Source organism: Desmodus rotundus, chromosome 10 (assembly GCF_022682495.2).
Source record: "Desmodus rotundus isolate HL8 chromosome 10, HLdesRot8A.1, whole genome shotgun sequence".
In the NCBI taxonomy this organism is placed as follows: domain Eukaryota; kingdom Metazoa; phylum Chordata; class Mammalia; order Chiroptera; family Phyllostomidae; genus Desmodus; species Desmodus rotundus.
Window position 1 is genome coordinate 28448047 of NC_071396.1, and position 16394 is coordinate 28464440.

General features: G+C 55.3%; 1 protein-coding gene across 2 annotated transcripts in view; it reads left to right on the forward strand.

The window, feature by feature from the left end:
* The window catches only part of ADAMTS17 (ADAM metallopeptidase with thrombospondin type 1 motif 17), a 194725-nt gene that overhangs the window by 124699 nt on the left and 53632 nt on the right, over window positions 1-16394 (forward strand). For both annotated transcript variants that reach the window (XM_053913384.1, XM_053913385.1), the window contains exons 13-14: window positions 5558-5724; window positions 11495-11622. In XM_053913384.1, coding sequence (XP_053769359.1) covers window positions 5558-5724; window positions 11495-11622 — 295 coding nt within the window. The remainder of the gene's footprint in view (window positions 1-5557; window positions 5725-11494; window positions 11623-16394) is intronic.

A 16394-nucleotide genomic window follows, 5' to 3' on the forward strand; every position in this document is an offset into this window, starting at 1 on the left:
GGCTGATCGGGGTGGGAAGGCTTTGCTAAGCGCAGAGCATCATTTACAAAGGTTGTAGTTGTTGTGGGTGCTCCCGTGTCTTCGATCGCAGCTAGCACGCCCCAGCTGGAGGGCTGGTCTTCTTTGGCGTGTTGCACACATCATCCCATGCCAGGTGAGATGGAGCAGCGGGCTGCATTGTGCTGTCGGACCCTCAGCACCCGGCTCCCGGCTTGCCCTCCCTTCCCTCCTCCTGCCCCCAGAGCGGTTCTCCACACGAAGCGAGAGTGGTCCACTTCAGCATAAATACCATTCTGTCTCCTCAAGCTCCCGCCCTGTCCATCATCTCCCAAGGGACTTAGAATAAAATGCACACTCTTGACCACGGCCTCCGTGTTTGTTGCCATCACAAGTTACCACACAAGCTACCATCATAAGTTACCACGACGCGGTGTCTTAGAACAGCAGACATTTGACCTCTCGCAGTTCTGGAAACCGGAAGTCTGGAGTGAGAGTGTCACCAGGACTGACTCCTTCTGGAAACTCGGAAGGAGAATCTGTTTCACGTGCCCCCCCACCCCCCAGCTTCTGGTGGCCACCGCATCTTTGGCGTCTGTGCCTTGTAGACTTAGCACTCCGATCTCCGCCTCCATCTCTGCCTGTCTTCTCTTCTCCTCCTTGGACCTAGGGCCCACCCGGATTCAGGATGATCGCATCTTACAGTTTAGAGTTCCTTAATTGTATCAACCAAGACTCTTTTCCCCATTATGGCCCCAGTCGTACATTCTGGGTGGGCTCTCTCTGGGGGGAAGGGCCACCATTCGACCCACTCCAGCCTGGAAGCTTCCTTTCTCATCTCAGATACGTGCTCCGGCCTCCTCTCCCTCCCCCAGCTTACCTTGGCCCCACAGCGGGTCTCCTCGGACGCTCCTCCTTCCCCGACCACCCTGCCCCAGGCGGGCTGCTTGCTCTGCGCTCCTCCTCGGTGCCCTTCATAATGTTCTGCGTGCGCTAGAGCAGTTTGCAGTTACTCTTCTGTGTTTGTTCGCTCTTTTCACCTGGTTCCCCCCCAACCCCCGCACTGGCTTCTGAGCCGCTCGCGGGCGGCCCCTATTTGGGCTCCATCCTACTGTCATGTGTCCAGCAGAGCAGCCTTTACATATGACGTGCAGACCACCATACTGCCTGGTGGCATGCTTGCTGAGAATAAGCATTCCCAGTGCCCCCGACTACACACCTAATATTGTTTTCCTCTGACGCACTAAGGTTACTGTACATTATTCTGTCAAGACGGTGGGTCAGGTAGGCCTTGCACTGTCTTGCTTCACCGAGGCCCAAATGCTGTGAACAGCCAGGGAGCGGGGTCCAGGCCCCCCTGCACATGAGGGTCACTTGGCTGGTGCCCGCCCTGCGCCAGCGAGACCATAACTCACAGCTAGGGTGCTGAGTGCCCTCTCGAGACAGGCTCAGGGCTCTAACCTGGTCTGGTTTATCCTGAGTGAGAAGAACAGTATGGTTTGCTCCTGTAGTATATTTACACCTTGGTAGTCTGTCCGATCTTTTGCAATAACAGTGTAGCTCCACTTCCTGTTTGGAAGAGCAGCAGCAAGCTCTTTTTCCCTCGTGGTGTTTCTGCGTTTCTCACCTTCATGGAACCACCTGGGTGGATGGGAAGAGTAGCGCCGGCCTTGGAGGGTGGGGAGGTTCAGCCAGCCCAGTCTCGGGGAGCTGCAGGGTGCAGGCGGTGTCTTAGGGAGTCCAGGCAGCCGCCGTCAGCTGCTTTTGCAGAATGACCTGACCGGGTGATTGTTACAAAACACAGCTGATCGAGGCCCCGGAGCCAAGCTCTGACCAAACAGCATTCTCTCCCCGGCTCAGTCCCTAAATCACCAGGCTCGCTGCCTTGAGATTTCCCAAGGATGTCCAAATCTCCCTGCTATGTACATCTCGGGCTTGGCACGCTCCCACCAGCCCACACCCCTCCCCCTTCCCCTCAGTCGTGGCCCCTTTCCCGTCTGCTGCAGCTGGTTTATTCACTGTCCAAAAATACTGGCAAGAGAGTCCCCGCTCCCACCCTTTTTTTTCCCCCTCTAGTCTTGGTCTTTACAGCTATTGGAATTTTCTCTCCTCACCAGCTGACATCCAGGCCTTGGGGACCATCCGGGGTTTGAATCTAGCTTCCTAGGCTCGTGCTTTCCTGCCATAATTCGTGTCATTGCTGGTGGGAGCTTCTGCCCAAAGACTGCAGGGCAGAAAGGTCATCTCTAATTCGGATGCTGGTTCCCCGTCCTGTTTGGGGGTGAGCTAGAGGGCGAGGGGTGGAAAGGCTCAGATGCACGCATGTGACAAGCCAGCCCTGTTGGAGCCTGAGAAGGAAGGGCAGAGGAATGCGGCCCCGGAGCCAGGCCTGCATCGGGGTCACTGGGTAGCATCACCCCATGAGCAGCCTGCTTCCTAAGCCCCGGTGGGAGGACTGGGGGAGGGAAGTTCCTTGCCTGTAATTGCTTTTGCTCCCGCAGTGAAATCCCCATGTGTGTGCTTCCCACAAGCCAGGGACCCGGTGTGCACCTGGGTGGTTTGTAAACATCCCAGTCTTCTGCACTGGACCCTCACAGAAGAGGTCTTAAAACTAGGACATTGGCTGCCCTGAAGGGGCATTAGCAGCCCTGTGCTACTCCTGAAACCCCGAGACCATGACCTGCTCCCTCCTCTGAGCTCCTGGTTCAAGGGCAAGAGGCAGAACTTCGGGCGCTCTGCCAAGCTCCTCAGGTCTCTGGAGGATGAGCCGACCTGAACCCCTGTTGTGACTTTCTCATCTGATCTGTCCTCACTGAACAGAGCAGAGCAAAGAAATAAAACATGCTAGTCAGCTGGCATCTTTCTCTCCCTCCCATGTGTGTTCCACACGGCCACCCCCTCCAGAGATCTGCTGCTGGGTGACCCTGTGCATCACTGCCAGGCTTTGCTGCCTCCCTGCTCCTGTGCTCAGGTCGGCCCTGAAAGTGGAGTGACACACCCTGGCAGGAGGCAGCCCTGCCCTGCAGGAGCTCGGGGAGGAACTCAACTTTCTCTCCATGCTTCCGGGTTTTCACCAAAGCCCATCTGCCATATCTTTGCCTTAGGGTTTTGTGGGGGGGGGGGGGGGGGGTTGAGATTTTATTTATTTATTTTTAGAGAAAGAGGTAGGGAAGGAGAAAGAGAGAGAAACATAAATGTGTGGTTGCCTCTTGTGTGCCCCCTACTGGGGACCTGGCCCACAACCCAGGCATGTGCCCTGACTGGGAATTGAACCAGTGACCCTTTGGTTCGAAGGCCGGTGCTCATACTACTGAGCCACAACAGCCAGGGCAGCCTTCATTTGAAACGTCTTCATTACAGTGTAAGACACAGAAAAGGGCTGCTGTCCTGGAGGGTGGCTCCCTGCTCAGGGGGGCTCGTCAGAGTTGAGTGCGTGTGGACCCCTGTGCAGGCGCATGTTGGCTCAGTGGGAGGGAGTGACCCCTAGTGTGCCCGTGTGTGACTAGATGAGGACCCAGTTTTGCACGGTGGCTGTACCACCGCCACTGCCCTAAGCCACATGAACTCCCGCTCTGCTCCCCTCCACACCACGTGCGGTATTGTCTGTCTTCTCTGTTGGGGCCATTCTTGTGGATGTGGAGTTGTAGCTTGCTGAGGTTCTTCTTCGCATTTCTTTGCTAAACCACGAGGCTAAGCATCTCTGTGTGTCTGTCTTTGCCGCTGGGTAGTCTTTCCTGGGAAGTTCCTGTTCCCGTCGTTGGGTTTTGTATCTCAACTTCTACTTTCTTCATGTTTCTGAAGTCCTAGGAGGGCATAGAGAGAAATTGGGGGTTGATATTGGAGAAGCACCTGGGGACCCCCTCACAACCCCCGGGCACGGTGTCCATGGGCCAGCCTCGAGAGTCGCCAGGCTGCCCCCTTCCCTGCCTGCTCCCGATGCCGCGGGAGTGCTTATGAGTCGCTTCTCATCTCCACCTCTTACCACAGAGCTCCTCTGAAGGATGCAGTCGGAAACCTTCTGGTTCCTTGGGCAGACTTGAAGAGGCCATAGCTACAAGGAGCAGGCAGAATGACATCCCCGTGGGCACGTTAGCTCACAGTCACTGTTTATTTTTGTGACAGTGCCCCCATCCTCACAGCTTCTCACCCATGTCCTCCAGTGACTGTACCTCACTTCAGGATGGGATTTTAACCTGGGGGCACCTCTCCGTCCAGGCCTCTGGAGGAGAGGGTCCCTATTGCCCACCCAGCCACCCTCTTCTGTCCTCTCTGTCCCCTGAGGCAACAGCCTTGGCGAGGCTTCACTCTGACAGATGTGCAGAGGGAGGAGGAGAAGTAGTTGACCCTTGAATGACATGGCCTTGAACCTTGTGGTTTCACTAGTGCGTGGGTGTGTTTTCAGTAGTAGTTGGCCCTCTGTATCCCGGAGTAGCGCAGCCGTGGACGCGACGACCACCTGTGCATTTTTGATGCATGGTCAGGAGTCAGCAGATGCGGCGGGCCCACTGAGACGAGCGTGGGTTTCTGACTGCGCAGGGGGTTGGCGCTCCTCAGCCCACGATGCACACGGGTCAGCTGTGCTCGACGTGGGTAATATGTCAAAAACGCTATCCTGCCTGCTGGTGGGTGCAGTTCAGGGAAAATCTGGGAGCTGAGCGGTGACTTGTGCTCTTCTCTCTCTTGTGCTGAATTTCAATCAGAAGCGCGCACAGGAAGCTATCAGGCCCTCCATGTTGGTCTCGGTGTCATGGAGATGATGGGAACCGCTGTGGTGGCCCCTGTTAGAGCCCTACAAGGATACCCGGGGCCTCGTGGGAGAGCTGTGCACAGGCCCATGTCGGCCAGCCAGGCCCAGTCCTGCCCCTCCGCAATGCCCCTCACGCGTGGGCTTGGCCAGAGGGCACAGCTTGGTCTCCAGGACAACTTAGACACCCCCCCCCCCCGTCTAAGCAGAGAGTGTCCAGGCCCCAAGGCCACCTCACTGACCGCGCGTGGTCTCACACGTGCCCAGGTAAAGGTTTCCGAGCAGAGATCTGACTGGTCTCTCCCCAAAACCCGCAAAGGAGTGAATGAATCATTCCAATTCCACTCATTATAACATAGATGAGAGCTACTTATTTCCTCATCCTGAAACTTCGCTACCTAAGGAGTGTACCTAGGAGCCATTTTTAAAGGTCTTCGTCCTACGGAAGACCAAAGCAAACAAAAACCACACACACCAAAAATCTCCCTTGGGGTTTTCTCCTTACAGATGGCCAAGTTTGAAGTTCAGATGAAAGACACAGTTTGCGGATCTTGCTGAACTGATACTCACCATATTGCATTTCCAGATGACCTTGATTTACAGCCTTTGGATGCGTTTTCCTGACGGCTCACTGAGAGACGCCGTCCGTCCGTCCGTGTGGGGCTGGGGTTGCCGAGACGTGATGTGTAAGAGCAGACGGGGGTGCTTTGGAAACCTTGCCCAGCCCCTCCCCCTCCTGGCAAGGAGGCAAACACTGAACACTCTGCTGTTTCCCCTGCTCCGTGGGGTTAACGCGCACCCTTCCCTTCCCTCTAGCCCCGGGCCTGGCGGCACACACTGCCTAGGTGCCAGCGTGGAGCACGCCGTCTGTGAGAACTTGCCCTGCCCCAAGGGCCTGCCCAGCTTCCGGGACCAGCAGTGCCAGACACACGACCGGCTGAGCAGCAAGAAGAAGGGCCTGCTGACCGCAGTGGTGGTTGATGGTAAGGGAATATGGCGCGTCCTTTCCCCCCATTCTTTCCCAGAAACATAGGCACCTCCTAGGAAAACCCAGAGGGTACCGCCCACCCCTCAGTCCACCCAACAGGACGCTCCCGTCTTCCTGCCCGAGTCCACCTTGGACCCGCTTCTTGAGCAGTGGGGTTGAACTTGGATGACCCGGCTCAGTGAGATTTCCCAAAAGCAGCTGGGAGGCAGGCAGCAGCCCAGATTCCTCCGGCACCCCCACTTGCAGCAGGGCGGGGGTGCTGGCAGCCCGCCGCTCGCTGCCATGTGCCGAGCGGCCCTGGGCCAACTTCGAAGAGGAGAAGGCGGCTCTGCTGGGCAGGACAGTGGGTTTGTGAGTCCGCTGCTTCCCTTTCCAGTGCCGCTGCTTTCTTGCGTCTCTTTTCCTGGTTCATTTTGGGTCATGTCTTACTCTTGGACTGAAGTGTTTGGGGGAAAGTTCTGAGGACACTTTACAGCTTGGTGAAAATGATAATAAGCCTGGGCCACATTTTCTTTCGAAGAGCATTTTCCCAGATCCAGGGAATCTGACCACTGGGCTGTTGCAAACCTTTCCAGTGGCTGAGAACATTCTAGGTGGTACACCCGGTCTGTAGGACTTGTGACGTCTGTTTAGCATCGATAAGGGCCCCGCAGGATCTGGGTCAGGGATTTTTACACTTAAAATTCTGTACCTCCTCAGGAAACCAGACCTTGGTCTGATGATGAGTATATGGTCCCGTTTACCAAGCCCACACGTGCCAGGGACAGGTTAGCTCTGCACATGTCACCTCATTTAATATGCAGAAATGAGCTGTGCAGAAGACAGAGGTTGTGCGGTCCGTGACATGTCTGAGCTCCGGGAGCTGATGAAAAGCAGAGCAGGGAGCCGACCCCACTTCCAGAGGAGCTGACTCAGAAAATAACCAGCTATCATCTGGCTCCCAGGACTCAGGGCCGACAGAAAGTGTGACTTCACGGTGCCAGGTGAGGTTGCTTCCATGCAGACTGAAGCAACAGGGCCCGATTTTTACACAGCCTCTGAAGTCGTCTGCAAGAAAATGAGGTTCCTGTGCTAGGTCGTGAGTTCCTTCCCCAAGATCAGAAGGTCCCCTGAAATCGATGTGGTCCAGTCGGCTGTTACAAGCTCAAATGTGCATAGCTGTGCGGGGATGCGGGCCCAGACCACGCAGGGGCAGTGGCCTCAGGCCTGCAGCTGTGACCCCAGCCACCTGACCCGTCAGCTTTAGAGCTGAGGGGTGTTTTCGGTCCTGGCAGAGGATACCAACCCACTCAGCCGTGCGCTCATTTTAAAGCACCGGGGAGCTCCCTGGGCATTTTAAAGACGGCCACCACCTTTGGGAACTGTGTGGTGGTCACTGCATTGTCTCCTGCCCGGCAGACTTCAAAAGCTTAGCCTTCGTGACCTTAGCTTTCCCTGCAGATGAGGAAGAGAGGAGCCCGTGAGACGGGAGGCCAAGGCTCTCAGGTGCCCCTCCCCCCTGTCAGCCTGACTGTTTATCAGAAGACACGGGAGGCTTCCAGAAGTCTCAGGCCCACTTGGAGCCCGCGTATGACAGCACCAGCAGCAGCTGCCGTGTTTCCACAACGTCAGTCACTCCCGGGCCTACCGAGAAAGACGCTGTGGTCCTCTCTCTCGGGCCCTCTCCCCCTCCTCGGGAGCGAGAGGAGGCCAGGGCTGAGACAGACTCGCCCCGTTTTCATTTCCACTCAGCTGTGTGCGTGGAGATTTTGTTGTTCTTTCCCTCGTCTCTCGCTGCAGTTTTAAGTTCTCCTGCCTCGTTTCTTCCACGCAGAAATCCCACTTCAGTGTCTGTTTTCCACCCGTTTCTCCAAGTCCAGATTAGACTTCTGTTTTGCTTCAAACCACGGTTGCATGGCTGACCTCCTCAGCTCCCTTATCATCACGGGGGCTGGGGTGGACGTCTGCTCGGATCCCCTCCACGAGGCCTCACAGTGAAGCTATTTGGGGAAGCTCATTGCGTTCAGAATGTATTCACCCATCCCACTCTCTTTCTGGGTTTTTGGGGTTTTTTTTTCCTCCCAAAGCAAGAAGTAAGGATAGCCAGAGTGCCAGCGCCTTTGATCTGAAAAAGGCAACTTGTATTTGAGAAGCACAGCCAACATGCAGTCAGCATTTTGCCTTTGAAGGAGAGAACCCCAAGTTCAAGGCTTTGCAAGGGGACAGTGTCCTTCTGGTGTGGAACTGTTAGGACTTCTCGCATATCCGGTTTCGTTTCCTTCTCAAATATCAACAGAAGCCAGTACTTTGAAAAGGAGCACTTCACAAGGATAAAGACCAAAGAATGAATGGCCAATTCAGAAGGCAGGGAGAGAGTACGGATTGCAAGCACTCCAACTCGTTTTTAAGAGGCCCAGTTCTCGCTCTGCCGCATCTATAGGAGCGATCCTGGGGTCGGGCTTTGGGCTGCAGGTTCTCCAGAAGCCCATTATGACTGCGCTCTTCACAGCATTGCTATCGCTGCGGAATTCGTTGGCGGGTGACACACAGTTCAAGAAAGGAGAAGCAATGTTTTTTTCTTTTTTTTTTCTTATTTAAAAAAAAAAGGAAATTCTTGCAGAGGTAGATTTTCCAAGGGAGGCCTCGGGACCACAAATCCATACCACCCCCAACAGAAGACAAAGACTCTCCTTAGAAAATATTTCTACATGGAAAAGCCTTCAGACAGAAACCCATTGGGATGGCCCCTTGCCAAACCCACCCCCTTTCTGCTCTCCCCGTGGAATCTCATTTAAGTGGAAACCTGCCTGAATTCAGGCCTCCCTGGCCGGGCCAGCAGGCCACATGCCCACTGAAGTGGCGGAGGGCTTGGCAGAGGCCGCCTCTGGACGTGGGAGTACATTCCCAGCTCCTTCTCCCCAGCACGGCTGAACCCCCTCTGGGTTGGAGCCTCCCAGGGGAAGGGGAGGGTATGATGGTGAGCGCTCTCTGACTCCCACTCAGCCAAGCCGGCTGGAGTTGCTTAACTAAAAAGAGGGAAGTTGTTGCGAAGATACAGGGCATCTCACTGGTCCCAGGGGCCGGGGCCTGTGAAGATGTCGGGAGCTGCCCCCCACCTCCAGCACAGCTCACGTGCGTGAGTCACTCCTCCCTGCTCTCGCTGCGGAATGGCTTTCTCACACGCAGCTTGGCCACACGCAGGCTGATGTGCGGCTCTCAGGGCCTTTCCTGCAAGGCCTCATCTCTTCTCCGAGTCCTTTGGGTCCAGCTGTGGTTCAGAATTCAGAGCATTTTACATGTTCGACGGGGAACAACAGGGCAGCAACCACATGTGACTTAATACCCTCAGTGGGGCCCTGGGAAGCACCCCACGGTCAGACACGTGGACGTCTCCACCAGGAGACCCGTGACCCACAGTCTCCCAGTGGGACACCAAACGCTCACGCCAGCCAAGGCTGGTTTTGCCCGCAAAAGTGTTTGCCACAAGTGGAAGAAAACACTTGCCAGTTTCAGAGCTTTGGTGATTCCTGAATTGTGCATAAGGTTGTCTGCACCTCTTTGGGATCCACCAGCTATGAGGAGACACAACCTCTTTTTCGGAATTTCAGTGCTGATTTTTCAGGAGAGAGACTGGTGCAGATAATGGTCAGGTGGCTACTGCTGGTCCTGTGAACTGAGACTGATTATGAAGTCATGGTGGGGAAAGAGGCTTTGATTGGTGTAGCTACAGTCAGGTGACCACTGCTGGTCCAATAACTAAAACTGATTATGAAGTCATGATGAAGGAGGAGACTCTGATTGGTCCAGCTATGGTAAGGTGGCCACTGTTGGTCCAATCAGCTGAGACCTAACTATGATGACATGGTGGGGAAAGAGACTTTGATTGGTGTAGCTATAGTCAGGTGACCACTGCTCATCCAGTTAACTGAGGCCTGGCTATTGGGTCGTGCTGAGCAGCTTTGGAGATGGGGCTGAGCAGCTTCTTCAGCACGTGCCCCCCACGCAAGGCCAGGCGGTGCTTGGTAAGCTCTTGGGATGGCCTCAAAATTAAATGGTGCCCCCACCTTAGTAAGACTTTGTAACTGCCGGCAGAGAGAGAACAGAGAGCGTGCTAAGGGACCACCAGTGTCCTCCTCACCGGGGGAAATCCTCCAAGTGTCTGCCAAGCAGATTGAGTGTGTGGCTCGCAAGCCTCTGAGTCTTTCTCCCCTTCCGAGTCCGTGGCTTCCCCGTCCAAGCGTCATCCCCGACAGCAGGCTGGGCAGTGAGAAACAGGGACCCACCCCAGAGAGCCCAGCCTCGGCTTCCTCTGGGCAAGAGGAAAGCTGCAGACGCCTTTCCTTGCAGGGTATGGCTGTATCACTTACAGGATTTGATCTCCTTCCACACTACTGAGGCTGTGAGATTGTTGACGCGGTGTGAAGCTGAACCCCAAGATGGCGTGTTTTTTACCAGGGCCTTCTATCCTGGAGATCAGTTGCCCACCCCAGGCATCCTGGAGGGACACACTCAGAGAATACAGAGGGGCTCCGAGTCTCTTCCTATTTTATGAAGGTTATCCTGAGTCCTTCGGGAAGGTAGTGTATTCCTTCCTGGACATGGGGGGAGGGCGGGTGCCCTGAATTCTGAGTGGAGTGATGAGAAAAGGAGATGGTTGAACAGAGGGTTTCCTGCTGAGGAGGGGAAACATGTCACCTCTGGACTCAGTTCTGGAACCTGGGTGTCCCCAGACTGCCGGAACCTTGGAGGACAGTGTCTGCAGGTGCGAGAGTCCCGTGCAGGTTGAGTTGAGTGTATCTTGCTGCCTAAAGCCATGACCGCCATCCCTCCATCAAGGTGGGCCCCCAGATGTGGAGAGTCCCCGATTCTCATGCTCACACCGAGAAGTGCAGATAAGCAACCGTCATCTTTTCCAAGTCTGCTCTTTCTAACTTAGCTCAAAAAAGCCTTTCATTTTTCTCCCGACATCCCATTTTGGCTTAAATCAGAGCCTACACTCAGAAACCGAAAAGTCCGTGACACTAGCGGTTGGTTTTCAGCAACAGCATTTTGCCCCCTGGTATTTTTGGCCCCTGGAGTTCTCCACTCAGAGAGAAGACAGGGATGGCAGAAACAAAATTGGGGGAGAGTGGCAGGGCCGGATACCGGCCCTGCCCATCTGGGACTTGGGTGCCCACCTATGAAACCGAACAATGACGGCATTCGCTGGAAATGCAGACAGCGCTTAGCATGCTGCCTGGCACCGGTGGATAATAGTTGCTGTGTACGGTCTTGTCATCACCCTCCCCTGCCCTCCCCCTCCCCCGCCAGCATTATTCCTGCTGTTCGGTGACTCGCGTCAAAGCTCAGTCGCTCCCAAGGATTGAGGCAACACTTCGGTTTAAAGGTTATTAAGATCCACAGTCTTCAACCCGCTTTGGCCAGGGGGGATCCTTCCTTGTACCTTCGATCACTTTTCTCTTGCACTCGAAGACGAGACTTCCCACTGGGTACGCTCACAAAAGCCCCGATTGCTGGGTGAGGGGGCTCAGCTGCTCTAGCGAGGAGTCTTCGTTTGGGATGCCCAGGTCCCCCCTGAGGTCACGTCAGCTCCGGAAGGCTTTCTCTGCCCCTGCACACCGGGGGGACCCCCCTCGGGAGCCTTATGGTGGAGACTAAGGCCCAGTAGAGGCGGCACACGGGTGTTGGTGTCTCTCTGGAGGTTCCTGTGCAAAATAACCACCCGTGTCCTGCGTGGCCCACATAGACCATCTCACATCAGCGCCCACCCCCCTTGTTCTCTGCAGATAAGCCGTGTGAACTGTACTGCTCGCCTCTGGGGAAGGAGGCCCCGCTGCTGGTGGCTGACAGGGTCCTGGATGGCACGCCCTGTGGGCCCTACGAGACCGACCTCTGCGTGCATGGCAGGTGCCAGGTGACGTGTTTTCTTTGTGTCCTTGGGTGGGAGGACTCTAAGGAGGAGGCTCCCTCCCCTCCAGGGGGTCTCAGTGTGGGGTGGGGGGCTGGGTGTGGAGCGGGGCCTTGGGAGACTGGGACCCTTCCTACAGGCTCATGTGCAGCCACCCCAAAGTTGAGGTGGCTACAAGGAGAGCAGCCACCCAGTGTTTAAATGTTCGAAAATGCTGAAATAACTTCGGACGCCATGACAGAGGGCAGAGGGGTGGAATGCTGAGATGAGTTTGGAAGATGAATGTGAATGTGCATTTTTGGACAAGCGCTGCTCTGGTTCGCTACACAAGACATAGAACTCAGCAGATCTTTGTAAATGGTACCCAGGGAGATGAACATGCCTGACTTTCGGGACCGCTCCACCCACTGGGGTGTCGTCCCCAAACCCATCCGGATGTCGGATGTCTGATGTCTGTGGCTCACTAGACGGATGACAAATGTCATTTAAGAAGAGAAGAAAGAAGGGAGGCAGGGAGGGGAGATGGAAGCTCCCCTTGTGCCGGCATTCAGTGGTCCTGAGCTGGGGGCCCACCTGTCTCGGGGTCCTGCTGGCCTAATGGAACAGAGGTGACTCTGCTCCTCTGTTTGTCCGTCAGCACAGATGCCCTTCAGCAGCTGAGACGGGGAAGGGTGGGGGGACTCAGGAGACTGCACGTCCCCAGCGCCAGAGGGGTGTCACTCAGGGGACGCCACCTGGACCGGACCTCACATGCCCTGTTTCCTGATGACTCAGTGCCGTCTGGGCCGGTCAGGGGAGAGCCCAGAAAGCCCCACCCCCACCCCCTGCCTCACATATGCTGTCCCTGCCCCTGTGGCCCAGCTCCCTCAGCGGTGTCCTCAGCAGGTGAGCAACCCAGAGCTGGAGGACACGGTGGGCCCCTGGTTCCTGAGCAGGCAGGTGGGTGTCAGGATTGGCGTCCATGTGGCAGAGAGGAGAGCCAGGACTGCCCTCCGGCGTTTGCTTTCCCTTGTGAGGCCCCTGTTGGCCTGTGTGAGACTACGAGAGGGGTCCTTGGATTTCAGTGGGGAAAGAGAAGTGGCTGTCCAGGAGTCCTGTGGTGACAGGTGCATCAGGCTCCCGGCACCTCCTGGGCTTGACTCCATCTCTACTGCTCGGGTTCAGTGCAGTACTAAAAACACTTGAACAGTCGTGAATTCCAGGGGTCACGGGGTGGAGAAGCTGTCATCTCCCCTTAATTGGGCCATGATCCTGACCCCAAGCCAGGAGCCCCCTCGCCCCCTGAAGGCAACAGATCTTCATTCTGCCCATGTCCTCCAGCCTGACCGAGGGCATAGGTGGCAAGATTTTGGGGAGAGAGTGAAAGGGAGAAAGATAGGGGGACACAGGTCCAGAGACAACTTCTGGGATGATCCCCGCAGCCAACCATTCCAGACCCCGTGGGTGTTTTTCCCTGCAAAGTCCAGACTCGCCCCGAACTGGGGTTTTCCGGGAAAGCTCTGCAACACCCAGACACGGCTGGCACCGCCTGGCTGTGGTATCAAACGTGGGTGCATGAGGGTGATAGACGCTTGGTGCACAGGAGTCTTGGCCGGGCACCCACCCAGGGAAGGAGGCCGTGACGGGGTGATGGGCTGGGCCCTCATGGTCGCCCCTCGAGTGGACAGCAGTCTTATGAGTCATTCCTGCAACGAGGAATTGCTGATGGTCCTCCGCAAACCTGCTTGCAAGCCGAGCACAGGATTTGTTTTGTTTCTTCAGTTGCACACCTGCATGGGCCGTCCTGCAGCCTGATGACAGGTGTCCCTCTGGGGACCATTTCCCAAGTAAAGGCACTTGTTCCTTTAGAGCCGCTCCCACTGGCCACTTCCAGCCCCTGCCAACATCTGCAGCATTCTGGCCAACGCGGGGGCACTTCTGAGGATCCTGACGTTTTCTGCCCGGCGGGGCCATGTTAAGTGGCCGGGCATGATTCCAGCACTAAGTGACTGGTGCGCCCCTTGTGACTGGCTGTCCTTGCGGCCTTTTCAGTTAGTGTCTCCCTGAGCCACGATGGCAACACTGCCGTCCTGGGGTCGTACGATGAGGGTGAGGTGCCGCTGAAGGCATTTTAATGGCCTTAAGTCCGTGGTCCTAGGGCACCATCACGCCAGAGCCTGCCCTGCACCGGGGTGTGGTGGGAATGGCCTGCGGACACTTCCCTGCCCAGGTGTCACACCGCCTGCACCTGCCAGTCTATTGTAAATGCCTCCACCGCTATTGTCATGGCATCTGCTGACCCCTGCACTGAGTGTAGCGCTGGCCAAGTGCAACCCCTCAAGGCAGGGGCACAGGAGCCCAGAGGGGACAATGGCACCTTTCACATTGCTCTGAAGTGGGGGGAAGGGCTCCCTTGGAGCCATCCTGCTGATGGGGAGACCCCCACCTGCCAGTTCTCAAAAGTAACGTCTCCACTGCATGCAGGCACCCCTGGGACCTCGTGGCAGCCCACCAGTCCTAGCAGGAGGCCCACCGTCCTGTTAGATGGTGACAGCTCCTACCTGTAAGCCCCTCATGAGATTAACACATTGAGAAACAACTCACTTTCTGAAGGAAGTTAAAAATGCCACCTGTAATTTTCCTAACAGTACTTGTTCTCCAGAGAGAAATGATAGAGGTCAGCCTTAGCCTCACCATTATGTCAATCCTCCCAAAAAGCAAAATCAGTAAAGTCGTAGTTAGTGAGTTTTTATAAGAGTGAGCATACTTAAATAAGATGATAGGGGACTAAATTCGAATGCAGTATTTATCCCAGGATGTTCTGTGGTAGTTGTGAATGAGTAAGACAGAAAAGTCAGTTAGCCCTGGCTGGTGTGGCTCAGTGGTTGAGTGCCAGCCTGTGAAGCAAGGGGTCGCTGGTTGGATTCCCAATCAGGGCACGTGTCTGGGTTGCAGGCCAGGTCCCCAGTGGGGGGGGCACGTGAGAGGCGACCACACATTGATGTTTCTCTCCCTCTCTTTCTCCCTCTCTTCCCCTCTCTAAAAATAAATAAATAAAATCTTTTTAAAAAAATCAGTTGAGAAGAATAATACAAGTAATTTTTTTAAAAGGTATCGAATGTATAAGCAGAGGATCTGTACGTATTCATTGATATAATCTAATTGGATAAACAGTAGAAGTTATCCACATTTTATGTTAGGTTGCACCAACAGAACTATTTCCCTGGTTTACTTGCTAGCTTCTCCTTCGGTTCCTTCAGCTATAACTTTGCTATTTCAGAGTCACAGAAAGTGTTCCGGGAAATTCTGGGAACACAGTGACAGGCTGGTCGGGAGTGGGGGGCACCGAGGCTCCAAATGGCAGACAGACTCACCGTCACACAAAACACGGCAACACCGTTGTAGTCTGCTGTTATGAGGCCCAAGTTACGTTTCATTCCAGTGAGTCACAAATTACTTAACACACTGAAATGAAACTTAACAGCACTCATACAAGTGGGGGGGGGGGGTGCGGAGAAACACAAACATTGTCTCTTTCTCAGCAAGTCCCTATCAATCAGCAGCCCCGTCACGAACCATCCCTGCTGTTAGCCTCCGTAGCAGAGACATCAAGTTAATACGCCTCTCCAGTCCAACCCACCTCTGAGCTACTGACCTGCTATGGGCACGTCAGGCCGGTGAAAAGACCCGCCCACACCTGGAGCCAGAGACACTTGGCTTTCCTCTAAGGCCGGAGCAGCTGAGCAGCCAACTCAGTCCAGAGAGCGCTGCACTTACTCGGGACCCTAACGAATGTGCATACCCCATTCCTGATGGACACCAAGCCAAAATGAAACACCTTCAGGGTCCGTAACCTCCTTCGGTGGAGGCAGTGTGTCTGATTATCTGTGTTCTCCCAGGGGCTGGCTCAGAGGGGAGCTTTCGACTGCAGCCTTAAAATGAGAGGCAAAATGAGTGGATGCATGGGAGGCGGAGTCCCCTGCGCTTACAGCTAAAGTGCTTCGGCATCTGAAGCCCATTTGAGTGGACCGTTTCCATTGTCCAGAATTTCTTGGCCTCCCCTTGTGTGTGCAGTGGTCAATTTGGCAAGTAGAATGATTACCGGGGGATTTAGGAGAATTCTAAGAGGCCCTGGCCTCAGAGTCCCCCATGTAAAGAAGGGATAACAAGCTCACGGGCACGTGGACCGGGTGTTTAATGCTCGGTGGGGCCTGTATTTCAACAACGCACTCCTGGTGGCTGCTTTCCGCACATCGTCACACTCCGGCCGACGTCTCTGAAGCGCGTGACTGTTGGTGCCAGAGCTTTATTTATAGCAGGCCTCGAAGTCTGAAGTCATTCCTTTACCCCTTTTATCTAATTGGCCTTCCCCACCACATTCTGGACAGAGCCAGCAGACTTAGCCGGGCGTTCACACCTCTTCCATCCATGGATGCGGAGCAGAGACACAGTGAAGAGAAGCAGCGGTCAGCCTTGGACAATGGCTGGGCACCCCCCCCCCCCTTTCTGGGTGACGGGCGTGGATGGGAGTTTCGTGGAAGGAGCAGAGCAGCAGAGGCCAGCACCGGAACCAATGGGGAATTACAACCCAAAAGAAAGCATCGTGCCTGGGGAAGTCCAGGATTTGGGGATGGAGGCAGGGGGGTGAGGCGTCGGCGGAAAAAAAGGAAGCAAGTCATGGGGGTTGTGCAACGTGGCTAACTGTGGCAGGCTCTGCACTTGCGGCTTGACGGGCTGTATTACCTTCAGGCAAAATACCAGGGGGCTCCTGTCCCAGGTTGCATGACAAGCTGAGGACA